The 17,002-nt window shown below is 38.6% G+C and overlaps 1 protein-coding gene across 17 annotated transcripts in view; it reads left to right on the top strand.

Annotated features, from left to right (window-relative positions):
* OSBPL6 (oxysterol binding protein like 6) overlaps positions 1-17,002 on the top strand; it is a 206,058-nt gene that overhangs the window by 168,849 nt on the left and 20,207 nt on the right. For 10 of the 17 annotated variants that reach the window (XM_032292814.1, XM_032292815.1, XM_032292819.1 and 7 more), the window contains 3 exons: positions 379-402; positions 10,869-10,976; positions 12,652-12,789. In XM_032292814.1, coding sequence (XP_032148705.1) covers positions 379-402; positions 10,869-10,976; positions 12,652-12,789 — 270 coding nt within the window. The remainder of the gene's footprint in view (positions 1-378; positions 403-10,868; positions 10,977-12,651; positions 12,790-17,002) is intronic. The other 7 variants (XM_032292828.1, XM_032292824.1, XM_032292827.1 and 4 more) reach the window with 2 other exon arrangements.

The raw sequence follows: 17,002 nt of genomic DNA, 5'->3' as shown, positions 1-17,002 counted from the left end.
TTACAATACATCTTAATCTGTTAAAAATTACTGATTACTATTACCTGTTTTTCCTTTTCTGATTTGCACTCTTGAGGTTTTCTTTCTAAGTTATATTCCCTGAACTAAACTTTTATATTTCAATATATATTATTGAGTTGATCTTATTAATACTAATCAAATCCTTGTGTGTCTATATCAAAGTTGGAATTTCTGGTAAAAATCCTTTAGAGCTATTCTTACACTTTTTTCAAACGAGTAGTTTTTTAGAAGTATTTTCTTTAGTTAGTCTATAAATGCACTGACTTTAACTCGTTTAAGAATTCAATGTTGTTATGTGATTTGTGAGAACTTGGTGTTTATATAAAATATTGTTCACTTCCTGGTGCCTTGGATCAGAGCGAAGGAGCAAGCAAATCCTGGGTAAGTGGTTCTCTGTGTGGAGCAGATCTTGCTTGAACAGTTTCCCTCAGTCCCTAAAAAGTAAACTTACACTATGTCACCATGTTTTATGTCCCTGAACTGTTGGCGTATTTTCAGTGTTAAGTTTCACGTCATGGCTGTTGTTATCTGGGCCACACTTTCTGCATTATCCATAAAACACTGTCAGCTGAGGGGCATGTACTGCTTGCCAGTACAAAGCCAGCGGCCTCAGGAGCATGAGCGTGAAAAGCCGCTATGGTTCTGCCAGTTTGCAGGGGCTTAATTCATAAGAACATTTTAATGGCTTTCCCTGGACCCTTCTCCTGTCACAGATCGATTGAACACTCAGTTGATGTTAATTGGTCTTCCAAATCATTATGCTGAAAGTATTGTGAATCAGAAGATCAAAATAATGGTCAAGTAAACTTTCAAATTTAATTAATTTATGTCATCTTGTAAACACATAAAATACATTCTTGTCCCCCTAAATGTTGCAGTGGTTCCTTCAGATGTATTTAATGATGGAGGCTTAGAGATAGAAGTCAAGCTTTGCTAAGAAAAACAAGAAAATGCATTTGTTTCTTGCTTGCCTGCTTGCTTGCTTGTATTTGCTTGTAGGTGAAACAGAATGGTAGAGATCTTGGGTCAGACTTCAGGTGAGATTAGAAATAATAATGAGAAATTTTACAACAATTATTCATTTATTAATTCCCCTCTTCATTGTATTCCATTCAGGTGACTATATGCCAGGTATTATGCAAGTTACAGAGCACCAGGGTAAAAGTAGCCCTAGCCATGTTCCCAGGAAGCTTATGATCTGATTCATGAGATGAGCAGTATTTACCCAGGAAACAGGGAAATGGAGCATGCTGTAGTACATTCAGAGCAGTACATGGTGGGGCAGATTTCCAGGGCTCTGGTTGCTCAGAGGAATGGGAGAGCCCTGAGCTGAGAGCAGAGCCACAGATCAGGCTTCTTGGAGGAATCAGGCCTTGAACTGGGCCTGAGTAGACAGCAGCGGCTCACAAGGAAGGGCCTGCTGCTAACATAATAAAAGTAAAGTAAAGCAAAATTTGATCAACTGTGTTTCCTTGGAGTTAAAATATTTCCCTCTCTTGTCAAAACATATATATTTGCATCTAAAGTTAGAGCCTCAATAAATTTTTGTTGGATTGTTATTTTTTTTTTACCAAAGATCTCAATTTTAGCCGTAAAAGATGTGAAAATAATTTGGAACTACTAAGTTTCAAATAGACCATTACACCCTACCCAATAGATAATTCAGTGCTTGCAGTTGTGTGTTATCCCAGCATTTTGGTGATGTTCCTGTATGTGTTGCACCTCTGCTGGCCATCTATTTCCATCACCTCCAAGTGCGGACTCTCTTTTGGAAACCACAGCAGCCTTTGCTTAAGGTCTTTAAGTTTACTGACAGTTCACTCCTTTCTAACAAATTGTTATTCATGGTTAGGCAATTGGAGAGGTGTCTGGTGAATGGCAGGTAGTTCATAGTGGAGGAAGTATGGGATGAACAAGGAAGAATGACTTTTAAGAGTAGCTGATTGGCCGTGTGCCATGGCTCATGCCTGTAATCCCAACATTTTGGGAGGCCAAGTCAGGCAGATCATGAGGTCAGGAGATCAAGACCATCCTGGCCAACATGGCGAAACCCCATCTCTACTAAAAATACAAAAATTAGCCAGGCATGGTAGTCCACACCTGTAGTCCCAGCTACTCAGGAGGCTGAGGCAGGAGAATCACTTGAACCCCGGAGGGGGAGGTTGCAGTGAGCCAAGATTGTGCTACTGCACTCCAGCCTGGGTGACAGAGCAAGACTCCGTCTCAAAAAAAAAGAAAGAGCAGCAGATTAAGTAGGCAAGAACGAGCTCATCAGGGACTACACAAAGGATTTTGGATTTATCTTATCAGTGATGGGAATGCTTAAAATTTTTAGCTGATAAATAATAATGCCAGAAATTAGAAATATTATGGCATATTTCTGCATATTTGATTACTCTGGTCCAGTATGGAGGGTAGGTGGAATTGGGAGGCAAGACTAGTTGGACCGCTTCTTATGGTATTTGAGATAATTTGAGAATAGATTGTACATTTGAGATAATATTCCTAAACTGAGGAAGTGCCATGCCAGCATTGGTAGAGGAGGGAATACATTTCAAAGACACCCAGGAGAAAGAATCAGCATGACTTGGAGATCAGCTGAATGTTAGAGAGGGACAAGAACAGAGAGTCAAGAGAGTCCAGGGTTTTTACTTGGATAACTGGGTATGTGATCACTATTTTCCCCAAGATGGGACTATAAGAGGAGGTGGTTTGCTTTGGGTATATGATGATGGATTTCTATGGAGATTGAGATGTCTGTGGGCAATTAGATATTTAGATCTAGAGCTCAGAAAACAGGTCTAGGCTAGAGAGGAAGATGGATCCCCCTGCATATCAGGGAAGTTGTAGATGTTGAGGAATTGCATTGCAGTCAGAATAAAAGAGTCAGTGGTACTCCTGCTGCTATAGAGAACATTAACATTTGAAGGACAGGCCAAGTGGCCAGGCATGGTGGCTCATGCCTGTAACTCCATCACTTTAGGAGGCTGAGACTGGTGATCACCTGAGGTCAGGAGTTTGAGACCAGTCTGGGCAACATAGCAAAACCCCATTTCTTCAAAATACAAAAATTAGTTGGGCTTGATGGCACATGCTTGTAGTCCCAGCTACTCAGAAGGCTGAGGCACCAAGAATCCCTTGAACCCAGGAGGCAGAGATTGCAGTGAGCTGAGATCACGGCAGTGCACTCCAGCCTAGGCAACAGAGCAAGACTCTGTCTCAAAAATAAAATAAATAAAACAAAAGACAGGCCAAGAAAGAGAAGTCTTTGATGGAGACACAGGGGAAGCAGCCAGAGGATTTAGAGGCAGTGACCATTGAGACCAAGGGGAGTTTCAATAGTCTCAAGAAGAAAAAGGTTAACAGAATCCAGTTTAGCAGCAACTAATGTATGGACTGATTGTCAGCCTTGGAATTTGGCCGTCATCTCAGCATGTTTTTATCTTGAGAAAAAGGAGCCAGCAGATAAGGAAATAGGGCAGAAAGCAACTGTTCTCGTTGTCCCTTTTTAAATGCAGCACTTAAGATTGAACAAGTGCTAATTAGCTTGAGTACATTGAGACCATTGTTTTCCTTGTTCTGAGTAGGTTTTTGAATTTGTATAACTTCACGTTATAGTGTCATTTTAGGTAGTCTAAAGACATGTTTGGTCTGTATTCAAATGTCATCATTTAAACTCCCAGATATTCTTCTGGGGTCCAGAAAAAAAGCCAGGTGTCCCCCAGAGAGGGAAGGAGGGAGAAAGACAGAATTTAAATAACTTCTTTAGGCCAAGCATAGTGGCTTATACCTATAATCCCAATTCTTTGGGAGGCAGAGGCAGGAGAATTGCTTGCACCCAGGAGTTCAAGATTACAGTGAGCCATGATAGTGCCACTGCACTCCATCCTGGGCTACAGAGCAAGATCCTGTCTCTAAAGCAAACAAACAAAAAAACTTCTTTAAGTAGTCTAACATTTTTAAAGCTTAGGTTTTATTTGACATAAGTCCTATTTGATAAATGTCTAATGATTAAAGTGCAGTACTTCAACAAGTATTTAAGTATATCAAACTCAGCAAATTTTATCGTCATTTTTGAAGGCACATAGCGTATAAAATATTTGAAATTAGCATTTTTACAACATGCTCATCATAAATTGTTACCTGCCTTGAGCAAACTACATTTGCAAGGCTGGACAGTCTAATGAATTGCTCTTCTGAAGTAATATTACTTCGACAAGCCTGGCCAACATGGTGAAACCCCGTCTCTACTAAAAATACAAAAAATTAGCTGGGTGTGGTGGTGGGCCCTTATAATCCCAGCTACTTGAGGTGGGAGAATTGCTTAAACCCGGGAGGTAAAAGTTGCAGTGAGCCGAGATCATGCCACTGCATTCCAGCCTGGGCAGCAGAGCAAGGCTCTGTCTCAAAATAAATAAATAAATAAATAAGAAAGTAATATTACTTTCCTGATCTGTATGTACACAAAATCATATATAATTCTGTTATTTAACTCCCGTAAACTTAAATAAACTTTCACACTTGAGAGGGAGCCTACATGTTGGACTCAAGCCTGTAGGACAGGACATTTTATGTGTCATCTGTCCCCTATAAATGACTTTATTTCACATTAGCTATAATTTCATATCTTCTTGTTGTTGTTGTTCTTTGGAGGCAGAGTCACACTCCATGGCCCTGTGTGGAGTGCAGCAGTGCGAGCTCAGCTCACTGCAGCCTCCGCCTCCCATGTTCAAGTGATTCTCCTGCAGCAGCTTTCCAACTAGCTGGGATTACAGGCATGTACCACCACATCCCGCTAATTTTTTATATTTTTAGTAGAGATGGGATTTCACCATGTTGCCTTGTCTGGTCTCAAACTCCTGGCCTCAAGTAATCTGCCCACCTTGGCCTCCTGAAGTGCTGGGATTGCAGCCATGAATCACTGTGCCCAGCTTATGTCTTGTTTAATTCAGTACCCTGAACACCAAAATGAAATAGTCTGTAATAAGACTAAGGCAACCTCAGCACCCCAGATTACCATAATAATAAAAATCCAAGTCATCTTGAGCCTGTCTTCAGTATATTACACTTTATCACTGTTACTAGTTTGATTCTTGGCCCCAGAAATTGTGCACAGCTTGTGTTAAATGCAGTGAGAGTTGGGCCTATATAAATGTGAATAACGGAATATGACCCATCTATTCCAGCTAGAATCACTGTATTTTATTAAATCAAGATGCCATTAGTTGTTAGATGCATCATCATTTTGTGCATTACTGAGAAAGGAAAAGAAAAACACTACTGTCAGTTGAGCTGACACAGTGCTTCAGAGGCGGTGAATGTGGGGGAAAGTGTGCATCTTAGAATCAACAAAATGTAGTAATTATGAGAATTGAAGCAAAAATTGGCTTAACATACTATATAGTAGCATAATTTAAAATCCCATGTCAGCCATCCTCCCTGTCTACAACATTTCACATACCCAAATAATTATTCTGTGATGAGATAAAAGTTGCAAGTGTATTTGTTTGTTCCTGAATTCCATAGTTCCCTGAGACATGGCCAAATTTATTGTATATGGAGATATTCTTTATAGAATCCTTTATATCTTCTATTAACTTTAAATTGTTGTCATTTTGAACATAATTTAGCAATATTATTGAAAGCCTTAAGATGTTTTTACCCTTTTAGCCTGTAGGTCCATGGCTGACATGTCTATTAATGCTGAAATTTAAAAAACAATTGTGCACATAAATATTCATGGTAGTATTATTTATACTAGTAAAAATCAGTAACAGCGTTAAGTATCCAATAGTAGGAAATTCTTGCTAATGCAACTAACTATGTGTGTGAAAAGTTTGAAACATAAAACAACTGCTTATGTCCAAAGAATTAAGGGCAGATATGGTATGTAAACTGTGTACTCATTAAACAATATGAAAAAATACAGCGGAAAAAACTCTAGAAAGAAATGGGCCAAACTACCAACAGTCTGGTAGTAAGGTGAATTTTTTAAAAATTTGTCTATATTTTGCATTTCCCAAATATACCATAAGAGTATTTTTATAATTGAAAAAACAAGTGATTTGTAAGAGAGACCCAAGATTTGGTTTTTGACAGCTCTAGCTTTGACAGTTTCCATGCTCATTTTCTCATTCCTTTTGAGCTAATTTTATTTTTATCTAAAGCGTTTAAATTTGTGATGATTTCATCTTGCCATATGTTTCATATCCTTCTCCAGCCATTAGGCTTCTATGTTTTTCTCCCAGAACCCACAGTTCTGTTTAGTAAAATGTTTTTGCCAGAGTCTCACCCAGTCTAAGATAAATCTTCACCTAGGAATTACCTGCAAGGGTTGACGAATGGTAGTCAGCAGCTAAGGAGGTGGCAATTTAGGTAATTGATTCTGGCTCAAATCCTTAAGACAGTAACTTCTTTTATATGTTGGAAAGGAATTGTGTGTTTCTTAGATCTATTAGACTTGAAATGTGCATAAGGGACATGAGGTGTGTGGAAAAGAGCATGCATTGTAGTTTTTAGTGCAGTTCAAGCTTAGTAAAGCAAGTGGTGAAAATATGCATAAAAGCTGCTGAATGGAGAATCTGTGCCCAGTTCCTGGCTTCAAGGTGCTTCCTCCCTGTTAGGTACTGTATGCCACTAACAGCAGTGTTATTACTGACAAGTCTTCATAGCTCTTCTTGCTCATTGGCTGGTGCCAGGGGCTGATCCTCTGCCTCCTTTTTCCTTGCTTATGCCACTGTTCACTCCTCTTGGGTACATTCCCTACATTATTTCTGCCATCTTCTAGGCCCTTTTCTGTTGTCACTAAGAGCATCATTTCCCTGACAATACTTGTTTCAAAGTTTCCATGATATTATTATAGAAACATGATATTATTAGATAAAATAATTTTCAGGGCAGGAAGTAATAAATGTAGACCTAAGCACTACCTGAGAGCACTGCACCAGAAAGCTCATGGCACTTGGATGCAGCAAACTTCAAAAACAGCCTGTATGATCAAGGCAAAAGGAGGAGGATGCGCAGACAGGGGCTGTTGCATGCTCGGTCGGTTGACGGCTTACACCTTCCACCACTGGGGTTGCCAGAGTGGGAACGGTCTTGACTTCCATGCTTCCTGTGCTATGTAACAGCAACTGTTTTCTACCAGTGCATAGATATTGTTAATAAAATGATGTCTTTTAAACTTTTAGCTTTGATCTCAACATACTTAACATCTGGCTTGAAATCATAGCAGCAGAGATGAGTTTTCTACTTTTGTCTCAATTCTAAAAGTGATCAAAATAAGAACTAACAATGCATCATTATGTACTTAAAATAGAACCAAACTGTTTTCTTGTGGCACAATGTTAATATTTTGGCAGGAAAGTATAATTCCTTACCAGTAGTGGTAAACTAAAGCAGATCTTTGGCTTTAAGTATTAGCCAACATTTAAAAAACAATAGTTTTGAAGTTTGAAAAAAACATAAAAAAATTAAATGTAAAAACATTTATTAAAAATACTTCTATTTTTATTCATCTTAATAAGAAATACTTTTTTTTTTTTTTGAGACACAATCTCGCAGTGTTGCCTGTGCTGGAGTGCAGCGGCACAATTTTGACTCACTGCAATCTCCACCTCCAGAGTTAAAGTGATTCTCCCACCTCAGCCTCCTGAGTAGCTGAGACTATAGGTGTGTGCTGCCTCACCTGGCTAATTTTTGTATTTTTAGTAGAGATGGGGTATCAACGTATTGGCCAGGCTGGTCTCAAACTCCTGACCTCAAGTGATCCATCTGCCTTGGTCTCCCAAAGTGCTGAGATTACAGGGATGAGCCACCACAGCCAGCCTTCATCTTAATAAGAAATATTTTAATGAATATTTCTTTCTTTTGTTCCCATGCTACTCTTTTTGCCATTAATAGAAGAGAGAACAGGGTTTCAACAATAAGGGAATTAAGTAAAAACATAGGTGATAAAACTCTCTTCAGACCATCCCAATGAATGCCAAAGAAAACTTTGCATAGAATGTAAAAATACCTTGATTATGCTCTTATCAGAGAGCCAAATACTGATGATTTCCCCCATAAACTATAGAAATTCCTATGAACCATAATCTAAGCATCAGAAAATTCCCAAACCCAGAATTATTTTTACACTATTCTGGATTCTAGTTGATCTTCATAATGATAACCAAGAAGCACTGTTCAGGAGTCTGACTTAGCATTTCAATCAATTTATATGTTTATTTCATACAACCCCAGAAAGGTTAAGTAACTTGGTCAAGACCACTTAGCCCTGAGATCAAGAGAACCAGATCTTCTGACTCCAAGGCCAGAATTGTTATTTTTCACATCACATCTAAAAAAGAATAAATTAATTTTAATTTTAAAAACCTTTTACCTTATTTTTCATTGATATTAATGGCTAGATGTTATCTTTTGTGCCCATCACACATACCTGTAGGCAGGATCACATTTAATGAACATGGAATAAGATTAGAGCTTAAGTAAGAATTAATTTTTTTTGAATATCCAGAGCAAGATTTCCTTATAAACGGCAAACTATCTTTAGCATTCCCAACTTGAAGAAAACCACTACTTAGCCTCACCCTTGAGTTTTTGTAGCATTATTTTGTTAACACACTTTAGAGTGGCAACAGAACGTGTAGCTACTTTGGAGGAACCATTATTTGAGGTTTGTATAAAACCCTCAGGTCAAGATTGTGATTCTGGGCCATCCACAGTGGCTCCTGCCTGTAATCTCAGCACTTTGGAAAGCTGAGGCCAGAGGATCACTTGAGGTCAAGAGTTCAAGACCAGTCTGGCCAACATGGTGAAACCTCATCTCTACTAAAAACACAAAAATTAGCCAGGTGTGGTGGTGCACACCTGATACTTAGGATCCCAGATACTTAGGAGGCTGAGACATGAGAATCATTTGAACCCAGGAGGCCAAGGTTACAGTGAGCTGAGATCACACCACTGTACTCCAGCCTGAGTGACAGAGCAAGACTCTGTCTCAAAGCAAGCAACAACCAAAAAAACCGATTCAGCAATTAAAACTATCATATACCTTACCATAAACCTCCCACTTAATATGACAGCAAAACGTAACTGGTTCCAAATATTTCAGTAACTAAAGCAACTTTGCATTTACTTGTAAGCAGAGAAAGAATCAAGAATAAAATCTTTTGTGGTCCTAACATACAGGACCAAAGGCCTATAGTACTCACAACAGAAAATAGTATTGCAATGTTGTTGTTGTTTCTAATTCTAAGTGTTTGAGATTTAGCTCCAAGAAAAACGATCCTGAGCACTTTTTCAGGTTAAAAAGATGCTAGGAGTCTTCCTTTGAGGCACATGGTTTATTTACTAAGAATGTTATCACCTTTTTCTCCCTAAAACATTTCTGTTTTCTCAGATAGTCAGAGATGTATTTCCTCCTATCTCCAAATGTAATGACTGTAGCATCTGTATCCACCTTTAATCCATCAATATGACAGCCCTCCAGATCAAGTATATGATTTGACATATTTTACAAACTGGTTGTAACAGCTTCAAATAAAAGCCAAAAGCTGCAAGTGATAGTTCTGTCCTCAAAAAGCAAAAGCTGGGCTGAGGGAAGGGGACCAGGATGGAGAGAGGAGAGGAGAGGCTGTTCTGTGCTCCACGCTCAAGGAGTAAGCGCTCCTCAGTGCAGGCAGAGTTTAGCTACTTTGTATTTACCCTGGGTATTTTAATAGGTACAGTGTTGTAATTATGAGATTATATTTGTATATGTATTGGTTTACTGTAGTCATTGGCTCTGAATGAAGCAGAATGGCCATTCCCTGGAGCAGATGCCCTCTTTACTAGGCACTGACATTTATATCTTTACATCTTCTAATTGCTGATTTTAATGGGAAGGAAAAGAAGGCGATTTTTTCACTGGGCTTTATCTTCTCACAGGTCTTTAACTTGAGGCTTGATATAATTCCAGCTAGCTACATCTGTACTCTACAAATGGAACATGTTTCCGTATATCAGTGGGATGGATGTTTGTTCTCAGAGGACTCACTATACCTTAGTCCACAGGGTCCTTGTGGGGATGCCATGCTTATGTAAAACTGTTCTCTTCTTGTAATAAATGCGGTTGCTCCACATAATAAATTGTGTTGTAGCAAGTAGTGTTTTGCTGATACTAACTCAAAGCATGTTGGAGGTAGTGTCACGTAGAGAACTTAGAGTTGTTGTACTTTCAGTGTTATGTTCTTTATTATGGTTGTCAATGTCTACACTGTTCAGTGAAGACATCTTTTTGTTTGCACTTGTTAGTTCTGCAGCACTGTCATATGTATTAATTATGTGCTCCTGGAAAATGAAAATACAGATATTTTCTTTAAACAGACTAAAATATAATTCTATAAACCAAAGCAAGTTCATTCGATTTCTAACTAATTTTTAAGGTAATTACCCAGCTTTGAAACAACTTCCAAGCCTCAGAAACTAAAAATGTGAAAGAATTTTCAATGAAAACAATATTTTTCATCACAGGCTGCAAAAAGTAATATATATGTAGTGTTAGATTGGGCTTAAGTTTATGGGCCTCACTCTGAGGGAAAGAAAATTTCATGAATCACTTTTATGAAATCTATTAACTCTTTCAGCCCACTAACCTGAAAAGTAGCAATCTTATATTATAAAAAATTAATACCTTAATTTTGAGCCATGTATTTCCTTCTTGCTGGTAGGGTCTGGCTCATGATGGTTTCAAAAGTTAGAGCTAAGAACATCACAGACATTACCGTCTAACTTGTGCCTGTACACTTGTTCTGTTTTATGCTTGCTTATTATTTTTAAATTACATGTTTGGTTTTTATTATTTTAAGGCACTCAACCAGAATGCTGAACTAAGGAGTCGGTTGAACAGAATACATTCAGAGTCTATTATTTGTGATCAGGTTGTCAGTGTAAATATTATTCCTAGCCCTGATGAGGTAAGACTCATTGTGAATAGATGCAGAGTACCTATTTTTTCCGCCTAAATTTACTGCATATTTTTGTTTATTTATATCCAGTTCTTTCACTGTTAATAAGGTTCCTTCCATGAATATTTGTGTTGCTGACAGTTCAATGTTCTTTGAAGTAAAAGATATATAGGAGCTTGACGTCCTTTATTCCTGGTGATCAGTGTCTATTTTTATTTATTCCTATGTTCACCTGATCCCACTGAATATTTGATTTATATATCTAATCCAGCTTTTTAATTTTCAGTGTCTATCTCATTCATCATTAGAAATGTTCAGTAGCATCAAATGGCCAGTGAAATGTTGGGGGGAAAAAAAACCTTTTTAGCTGAGAAGTTGCTAAGCAAAAGTGTAAGGTTTGTTTTGAAAGCCCTATTTAAGGAAAGAAGTCACCTGACCTTGTTAAGATAATACTAATGGTGCTGCTACAGCTACTGCTGCTGCTGCTAATTAATAGCTGACACGTGTCAAGTGAATGAATGCTTACTATGTGCTAGGTATTGTGTTAACGACTTTGCATATGTTACCTCATTTGACACCCTCAACAACACTCTGTGTTAGGTGGTATTATTATTCTGTTTTTCAGACTGAAGAAATGTTAAGAGAATAGGAGAACATTCAGTATTTGGGCTAAACTTAAGTATATAATTCTGTTTATGACTCTTCATAAAATTATTTTATAGCATGAGAACTTAACACTTTTCAACAGTAATGTTAGAGCCTTATATACAGTGATGATATATATATAACAAATGAGATGTTTAACTGATATAAAGGTTATGTTTGTACCAAAAACATACATTTTACTAGAAATCTATAGGTACAGGGTTCTAACTTCTTAGGAAACATTATTCCAAGACAACTTCTTTGACTTAAGTTTTCCACCCTAAATATCTGTTCACCTCCATGGGCCCTGTGTTCTCATACTTATATTCACTCAACTGCCCAGAAAATTTGTCATTCAAAAGTAATTTGATAATCTCAGTTGGAATCTTCTTTTCAACCTGAAATGTGTAATATATATGTGTATATATATATATAGTCATTCATTAGACATGTATATATGTCTCTTACATAATTTTTTGATTGAAACTTAAATAGCTTCCTTGAAAACTATCATTTATTGAATAAAAGTATAATTTGAAATAAGATTCAATATTTCAGTCATGTGTTTTATTGATCAAAATTCATGATCAAATTGGAAAGTGACATATATAGTCTGTCTCAAAAATTGGTTTTATAGATTGTTTTCTTAGCACGTTTCTAGTAGTGTCTACAAATACCTCTTTATGTTTAATCTACTGCTAGAATATGACAGACCTAAGAATAAGAGAATGAACTTTTCTCTATAATCAATTCAGGATATTCATAGCAGCTTAACCTGTAAAATTCCTCTTAGTATCAATCAACCAAAGATTTAAAATCAAGGCACAGTACCAACACCTTTCAGCTATTCCTTTTGGGGACTTTAGACACCTTGGAAGGACACTTATACAGTAGTCATTACTGAATTGTAAGTGAAAATTACTCGTGGTTGCCACTTTTTAACACACAGTATTAAAGAGCAGAAATATGGCTAATTCGAAGGAATAGCTACTCTAACAGGGGGAAAAGCAATTACACTTTATTCTTCTGTCTTCTGCAGGCTGGTGAGCAAATCCATGTCAGTCTCCCCCTATCACAGCAAGTAGCCAATGAGAGCCGCCTCTCTATGTCAGAGTCTGTTTCTGAGTTCTTTGATGCCCAAGAGGTGCTTCTCTCTGCAAGTTCATCAGAGAATGAGGTATGTACGCCTCCTTGACTTGTCAGCCTCAGCTGCTTGTGACTGAGTTTGGGTTAAAGAAAATAAAACTGTGGAACTTTTTGGTGATTATTTTCATTTGTTTGTTTGTTTACATCATAGTACAATGTCTAAATTGCAGCAAAGCCAAAGGCACACAAACGATATCAGTTCCCAGTTACTGAGCACTTAACGTTTCTGAGCATCAAGAATTTAAACTTAATGAATTAAGGGAAAGAATCAACATTTATTCAGAGTGTCTTCTATGATTCATATTTCAGGGTAACCAAAGAGTTTATGACAGAGCTCTTTATGGAAGAAGACTAGCTAATAAATATTGAAAGAATGGGAAAATTAGGAAAGCACCTAATGTGCCTACACAGACACATACATATTAGATATTTTTACTAGGGACATGAATTTGAGCTTAGAAGGATAATGTGTAGCATGTAGCTAGTTGGGTAATTACAGTTTTTGGAGGTTAACCAGTGACTCTCATAAAAGCTGAATTAGATTGCCCTTTTTGCTTATGATTCTTGCCAAGGTCTTGGAAACAGGGAACCTCTTTCTTGGTCAGGTTGCAGAAATTAGTTATTTTACTACAATGTAGTCAACTTTTTTTTTGGCATGAGGAAAGCAGCCAAAACTGTTTTCTACACAGCTGACTAGGAATTTTGTCATTTGGGATTGCAAATCTGTATTTCATTTTTACAAAAAAGAAATGAAATCATTGCTAAACATTATTTCCTTATGCATAGAAAACAGATTGGAAGGAAACATCCTGACAATTAGTAGTAGTTGTTTTTGGATGATGTTTGAAATTATGAGTGATTTTAGAAACAAAGACAAAGTGGAAAAGAGAAAGCAATAATGAATACATATCATTTTTATCATGGGAGAAAAGTAAAATAGAACTCTTAGATACTGAATTTGTCAGCATACCAAGGCATGCACCTGCCTCTCAGATCCTGAGGCATGCATTAATAAGTTCACAGAGACTCCCATTCGCAGGCTGGAATGCTAATTTAATGATTTGTGATGGTAACTGATGCATACTCTCAGATGTACAGGATAATCATCCTTGCTGATTAGTGCCTCTTTTCCTGTAGGCAAATATGCATGGCAAGCCTAATTCTAGTCAGAGATTACCTGGTGAGCAAGGGAAATGAGTAAACTTAAGGCAAGGAGGACCAGAATATTAGAGCTTCATACTCGTTCTCCATCATAGGGATACTCTGCCACAAGGACTTGGTGTTTGTGTCTGTCTGCCTGCACCCCCAGGGACCACCATGCTGTGGATAATGCTACCAGAATTTCCTTTTCTGACTCTGCCTTGCTGAGCTCCATTGCTAACTCATCCTTCATCTTTCTTTTTGTTGTTGTTTTTTTGTTTTGTTTTGTTTTTGAGATGGAGTTTCACTCTTGTTGCCCAGGCTAGAGTGCAATGGCGCAATCTCAGCACCACAACCTCCACTAAAGGTTCAAGCGGTTCTCCTGCCTCAGCCTCCCAAGTAGATGGGATTACAGGCATGCACCACCATGCCTGGCTAATTTTGTATTTTTAGTAGAGACAGGGTTTCTCCATGTTGGTCAGCTGGTCTCAAACTCCCAACCTCAGGTGATCCGCCCACCTCAGCCTCCCAACGTGCTGGGATTACAGGCTTGAGCAACCGCACCCGGCCCCTTCATCCTTCTTTAGTCAGGTTACAGTCAGACTTGACTGCATTATCTGAGCTCTGACCTATCATCTGATGACTTCCTAGCTTATCTCTCTGAGATCTATTTCCAAGTACCTGGGGCACACTGAGCTGGGTCCCCAGGCGCTGCTTGCCCTGGACACTGGGTATATAGAAACGAAGAGGATGTGAAGCAGTTTATTGCATGAGTCCAAGCAATATGGCGGCACCACCCTTGGACAGGTGAGGGGTAGGGGAGTGAATGTAGTGGCAGAGAGCGGGATGAGAAGGTGGAGGGAGGGGGCGCAGGGAGATGAGACATTCACTGTGAGGCAGTATGAGTGTGTCAGACCTCTCAGTGGAGTTACCTGTCAGGCATTTGAATATTTAAGTCTAAATCTCAAGGACAGAACCGTTTGGGAGAGAGTTAGCTCAGGATCTACATAGCCAGCCACCTGTTAGACACCAACACCTGTTGCTCACAGAACCTCTAATTCAGCACGTCCCAAAAGAGTTTATTAACAAGCTCCTTCCACATACACAGCCCCCACCACTCCCTCTGGGGGATAGCCCCAGTCTGCCCAGACCTCTCATATTGCCGATCTAAGTGCCCTTCTACCCAACTGTTCACACCAAATGCCTGAAGATTTTCCTTCACTCCTTCTTTCTCTTTACTACCACCGGCCTTGATTCACTCAGTCTCTGTAGCTTCCATCATCTAAATACTCTCAGATCTGTACATTTTCCTGCAGTTTCACTGCCACTGCTCCAATTCACTTCCCATCTGCTTCCCACCTAGATCACCCTATCATTCTCATAACTTTTCCAATCTGTCATCTTGCTGCCCCCCATTATATATATATTTCTCTTACATATTTTTTGATTGAAACTTAGCTTCCTTGAAAACTATCATGTATTGAATAAAAATATAATTTGAAATAAGATTCAATATTTCAGTCATGTGTTTTATTGGTTAAAATTCATGATCAAATTGGAAAGTGACATATATAGTCTGTCTCAAAAATTGGTTTTATAGATTGTTTTCTTAGCATGTCTCTAGTAGTTTCTACAAATATCTCCTTATGTTTAATGTACCGCTAGAGTATGACAGGCCTAAGAATAAGAGAATGAGCTTTTCTCTGTAATCAATTCGGGGTATTCATAGCCACTTAACCTGTTAAATTCCATTTAGTTTCAATCAACCAAAGACTTAAAATGAAGGCGTAGTACCAACACCTTTCAGCTATTCCTTTTGGGGTCTTTAGACACATTGGAAGGAAACCTATACAGTGGTCATCCCTGAATTGCAAGTGAAAATTACTTTCTGTCACTGAGGCTGGAGTACAATGGTACAATCACAGTTCAATGCAGCCTTTACCTCCTGGGCTCAAGGAGTCCTCCCACCTCAGCCTCCTGAAGTAGCTGAAACCACAGGCATGCACCACCATGCCCAGCTAATTATTTTATTTTTTTGTAAAGATGGGGGCTCCCTGTACTTCCTGGTCTGGCCTCAAACTCCTGGTTCAAGCAGTCATCCTCCCTCTACCTCCCAAAGTGTTAAGATTACAGGCATGAGCCACCATGCCTGGCCTTCCTCTTCAATTTCTAACCGCTCCCAAACTAATATATCGTAGAACTGATATCACTGGTGTAATATATCACAGAAATGATCTGATATCACTACAGTAATAGCGGGCCTTGAATAAGATGTATACATGTCATAAGTGTGCAGTAACTAAGGCTGGGCTGTCTTGCTGTGGTCCATTCACGCTACGCTATACAAAGAGCCAAGGTGCAGACACTATTATAATAAAGTGTTTGTGCAGACACTATTATAATAAAGCAGTTTGTCTTCTGCCCCGTGGTTAAGAAGTCCTGGAACCAAATATTTCACTTTACAAACTTAGAGACTCAAAAGAGTTCAGAAAATATATTTTTTTCCTATATGTGACCAGGCCTGTAGCATTGCAAAAACAAGTTTAAAAGCAAAGGCAAGTAGATTATTGTGGAAGCAAGAAAAACATTTTCTAAAAGAGCATAGGATTCATTCAGTAAAGCACATTGGTAAGTAACATATAAAGAGGATTTTTCGCTCAGTCACGGAAAATGTTAATGTAAGACAGCTAATGCCCAGATGTTTCTCAGAATAATCATAATAAACATTTCTTCTTTTGCTCAGTTAGCAGATATTTATTGAAGGCCTGCTCTGGGCTCACCAGAACTGTTTAAGTGCAGAGGACACAGTGGTTAAATCTCTGCATTCATGAAATTTATATTCTAGTGGGGCAGACACACAACAAACAAATGAAATATAAGAAAAAAAAGGCCGGGCGCGGTGGCTCAAGCCTGTAATCCCAGCACTTTGGGAGGCCGAGGCGGGTGGATCACGAGGTCAAGAGATTGAGACCATCCTGGTCAACATGGTGAAACCCGATCTCTACTAAAAATACAAAAAATTAGCTGGGCATGGTGGCACGTGCCTGTAATCCCAGCTACTCAGGAGGCTGAGGCAGGAGAATTGCCTGAACCCAGGAGGCGGT

The sequence above is a fragment of the Sapajus apella genome, unplaced genomic scaffold, assembly GCF_009761245.1.
Source record: "Sapajus apella isolate SASKATOON/1434 unplaced genomic scaffold, GSC_monkey_1.0 scaffold28, whole genome shotgun sequence".
NCBI lineage: Eukaryota > Metazoa > Chordata > Mammalia > Primates > Cebidae > Sapajus > Sapajus apella.
This window is presented reverse-complemented; position numbering and strand designations above follow the sequence as displayed.